At 37.3% G+C, this 4,194-nt stretch overlaps 1 protein-coding gene across 1 annotated transcript; it reads right to left on the reverse strand.

Moving 5' to 3' along the window:
- Positions 1 to 1,884: 1,884 nt before the first annotated feature.
- On the reverse strand, positions 1,885 to 3,792 carry LOC113568061 (hyaluronidase-5-like). Its single transcript, XM_035523623.1, has 3 exons — positions 2,896 to 3,792; positions 2,535 to 2,624; positions 1,885 to 2,295 (listed from the first exon to the last, which is right to left on the reverse strand). The coding sequence occupies exons 1-3, from the start codon at positions 3,790 to 3,792 to the stop codon at positions 1,885 to 1,887; spliced, it is 1,398 nt and encodes a 465-aa protein (XP_035379516.1).
- Between the last annotated feature and the right edge of the window lie 402 nt (positions 3,793 to 4,194).

Raw genomic sequence — 4,194 nt, forward strand, 5'->3', positions numbered from 1 at the left:
CAAGTGAGGGTAATAATCAATAATGTGTGATTGAAAGATATGTGTTTCGTACTCATGTGAGCGCAGTCTTGACTGAGCTCTAATACCCTATATGAATGGCATAGACTTTAAAATCTGGTAGTCTTAAACTGCAATATTTGTTTTCTTTTATACTTAGCATTTGTTTAAATAAAAATAGAGGTGTAACATAGGGCCTATTTTATTATTTAATTATTTTTACTTAAATATTATTATTTAAATATTAGCTGTTCTTAGATCTCTTTGATATTCCCAAAAGACTCATTGTACCCATTCATAAATGAGCACGCATGCAAAAAAATACATGCATGCACACACACGTGCACATGTAGGAATTCACATGTGGTTTTAGAAGGGCTTACAGCCAGAGTGACTCACTGACAGATGGGACCTATATGTGAGGGGTAAAATATATGTTACTAGGTCAATGCTTAAGGGAACAACAACCATAACCATACCGATTCGCACCAGATGCAGTCATTACCATTAGACATACAAAAACACTCCCTTCCCATTTTTCTGAGAAGTCCTAAAAAGCATATCTTACTCATTCCATTCATACTGTGATTTAAATATTTTCCTTAAAAGCTCACTTTATAGGTCAGCTGGGTTATATTAAACAGTACTGTTGTTTGTTGTACAACAAATCATTAATAGATGCAAATACACCATAAGATTTTTACTCTCATGAGTTTTAGCTGAATGTCTGCTACAAGTCTAGCAATTTTCTCTTCTGATCCCACGTTGTACTGAAGACTTCTGTGTTTCTCTGTACATCACTTAGACTTTTTATTTGTATGTTTTTATGTACTCACTGTAATAGTTCATGTGTGACTTTCATTAATAAATGCTGTCTTTTGTGTCTCAAAAGGCATTTGTGTCACCCTGGTGATAGCTAGTCCAGTCCTCCAGTCAGAAATAGAGCACTATGCCTGTCACAGATAGTCACTTGTCAGTCTTTTGTTCAGATTCATGCTAATGTGGCATTTTTGTGCCTATTTAACTGCAACCCAACACCCAGTTTAGTGTACTGTGTGGTAGTAGTATGACATAAATGTCAAACTGGCATTTCATTACAGAAAATCCAAACATGCTTCTTGTCTTTCTTTTTTCCTTGACACATATTTGCTGAAACATAATTTTGATGGCCCTGCTTTCATGTCTGATCACCTGATCTGACCTTTAAATATTTATTTTTCTCAACATTTTCAGATTCCGAAACCAATGGTCCCCACTTCTGCCACATGATCTATATAGCACAACCACTTTTACACAGAGCATCTAATTTGGAATAGTATCTCTTTAACATATTGGAGTTTGGTGATGTAAAAATGTACATTATTGAATATCCATCAAATAAGACATACAATATACTAAATATCACTTTTGCTGGATTGAAGACCGAGGAACATTATGGTTACATTGTAACAAGCGGAATGAAACGAAATGATGCGTATTGCCAGAAAGGTACTTTGCTGCCCTCTACAGTCAGAGAAAATATATACACAACAAAGCAATATTTTCTAGTTTCTAGGTACTCTTCTTTCTACAACATTTCCACCCGTTTACCTAACTGACTCATCCAGAATAAACAAGCCTGCAAGGAATATTCATTATATTCATTATTATTATACTCAAAATGTTTGGGGTCTATAAATCTTCAGGATAAAATATTTAGACATACCACAACATTTCAAAATGTATTTCAAATTTTTTATTATGAAAATTAGTCTTAAAAATGTATTAAAATGATACACAAAATGTGAAGCACCAAAAGCAATGCAGAACTACAAGGGAGAAGTGTATACCTAATCCTCTTTGAATGTGATTGACTAGTTATCTTAGTCATCTTAGTGCTTCCCATGTCTAAAGCATGGCAACCCACACAGAACTCACAACTGAGGCCAGCAAAGGGCCCAGCGAGATTTGTGACAAGGACAAACCTTCATTATATGTAAAGCTGGAAATTTTCTTCAGTGACAGGGGTGTAAAGCAAGGCTCCTCTGTGTAGCATACACATTTAAACCTCTCCTCAAACCAATCAACATCCTCTTGTGACAGATGTCCCTTCACAAGCAACCCTCCTGTGTTGTCCATACAGATGTGGTACCTTTGTGGAGACAAGTGAAGATAGCCTCCTTTTTCCCATGCCTTCCTCACACATCTTCCCTTAGCCTGGCACAAGGCTTCACTGCACAGTTGTGAGGCAGTGGTGACATTCAAGATGTAAGGGTTCAGGACTTTCTCTAGGTAGCGTTTTGCAGCTGTACAGGAAGCCTGGGTGTCATGATTCACAATGGAAAGACAGAGCAATAGCTTTCTTTTAGTGTGGTTTCATAATAATGTTCCATGACTTAGTAATTCAATGATTTGTCACTGATCAAGAGAACCCAAAGGCTGCAAGTTGTTTCTCAAAATTGACTACAAAATTGAAGTTGACTACTTCATGTTCATTATATTTCTAATCATTAGTTTATGCCAGCATTTGTATTGTACGGCATCGTGTGTCTAAATACCTCTGAGCTTGTGATGTTCATATTACCCCAGGCGATGACTCCAGAAGCTCCTAAAGCTGCAGCTTCCCCTATAGTGTTCACCAGGTCATACTGGAGAAAAGCACTCCGTTATTACTATAAGATGAACAAGAAACTGTTTGTTCTATCGTGTATAAAGCAACCATACAGCCATGCATAATGTTGATGTTATCATAGTAGCACAGTTTCAGAAAGGGAAAAATGTATCAGCTTGAATCTGAAATAAATCAAACTATAAAAAGAAGGTATTTTTGGAAATGTAAAACTCTATATCTAAACACAAACTTCTAATTGTAACCTTTCCAGAATTTAAACCTCTACTGTATAAACACATCCCACTGACCTCAGATAGGTAGTTGTCCTCACTGTCTTTGAAGCAAAGGCGGATGTATGCATACACAGGAATGGAATGAGTCTTGTTGGGGAGCACCGAAACCCTTAATGCCTCCTGAATTCTGTGACGGGCATAGAGCATGCCCTGTTTGGATTCCTGTAGTACATGCTCTAAGTAGATGGATGGGAAAAGAGCAGTGGAAGCATTCCAAAGCCAAAACAGCTCATCATTCCTTGACTTTTCAATTTCTGGACATTCTCCAGTATAATTCTCTATATTAAGGTTGTAGTCATAGTTATAACAGTCGGGGTACAAATAATATCCCCATTCACGTGATGGTCTCAATTTCTTTCCAAGGTTCAAAGATTTGAGAAAATATTTTTTTGCTGCTTTTTCAAATGTCATCACTGCTAAGGTCTGTGCCTCTTCATAAGTAATAGAGAGATTGCTCTGCATGATGGCCTGTATAGACTTTTCTCTATAGATATCTTTGCTACCCCAGTTTCGGACCCACTGTGGCCTCCATTCCTCCAGGTCCAGTACAGCCAGCCCAGGATGATTCTCTGGAATATAAAAGATGATACTCTCCTTGGCGAGATCCCAATGCTTCTGGAAGTTAATTAGTTGTGGAAGTCCATTGTCATAATGCTTTCCACTTTCTTTGTCCACATAAGGGAAGATTCCAAAGCGGTCAGAATAGAAGATGGAGATACTCTGATTGGTGGCTAACTTTAAGGTGCTGCTCACCAACTGGAAGTAGGACAGGTCCAGCTCGATGGCAAAGCGACTCTGGCAGAGTTCTGTAGGAGCGTTCCACAAGAACAGGAAGGGGAAACCTGGTACTAGAGGTAAAGGACTGAGCCCTGCCCAGCAGTAATGGACAAGCATCAACAGCAGCAGAGCCATTACACACACCCTAGAGAAGAGGTACATGCTGTGGTTTTGTCAGTGCCTGAAAAAAAGGAATCCCTACAAAAAGGTGCAAAGTAATGTCAGCCTGAATGCTTCTTAAGTACTGTACATCTAATTTTTATTTTCTTATACCATTATTTTAAAAATATCAAAGTGCCATTATACTGTGGAGCTCAATTTTCTAGGTTTGCAACAATAATTCTCTAAATATCTGAGAGATTACTTACTCTGTATCCCTTTCTGGATTAGCAATCTTTTTATTTTCGTTTAATTTATCTCATTTAAATTTAGACATTATGACATCAACAAGAAAAAAAAAACATTCTATATACATTCACCTGATTTACATGTAATGTTACACAAATCATTTAAATTTCTTGCACTCATATCTCTGTA

The sequence above is a fragment of the Electrophorus electricus genome, chromosome 2 (genome assembly GCF_013358815.1).
Source record: "Electrophorus electricus isolate fEleEle1 chromosome 2, fEleEle1.pri, whole genome shotgun sequence".
NCBI classification, from domain to species: domain Eukaryota; kingdom Metazoa; phylum Chordata; class Actinopteri; order Gymnotiformes; family Gymnotidae; genus Electrophorus; species Electrophorus electricus.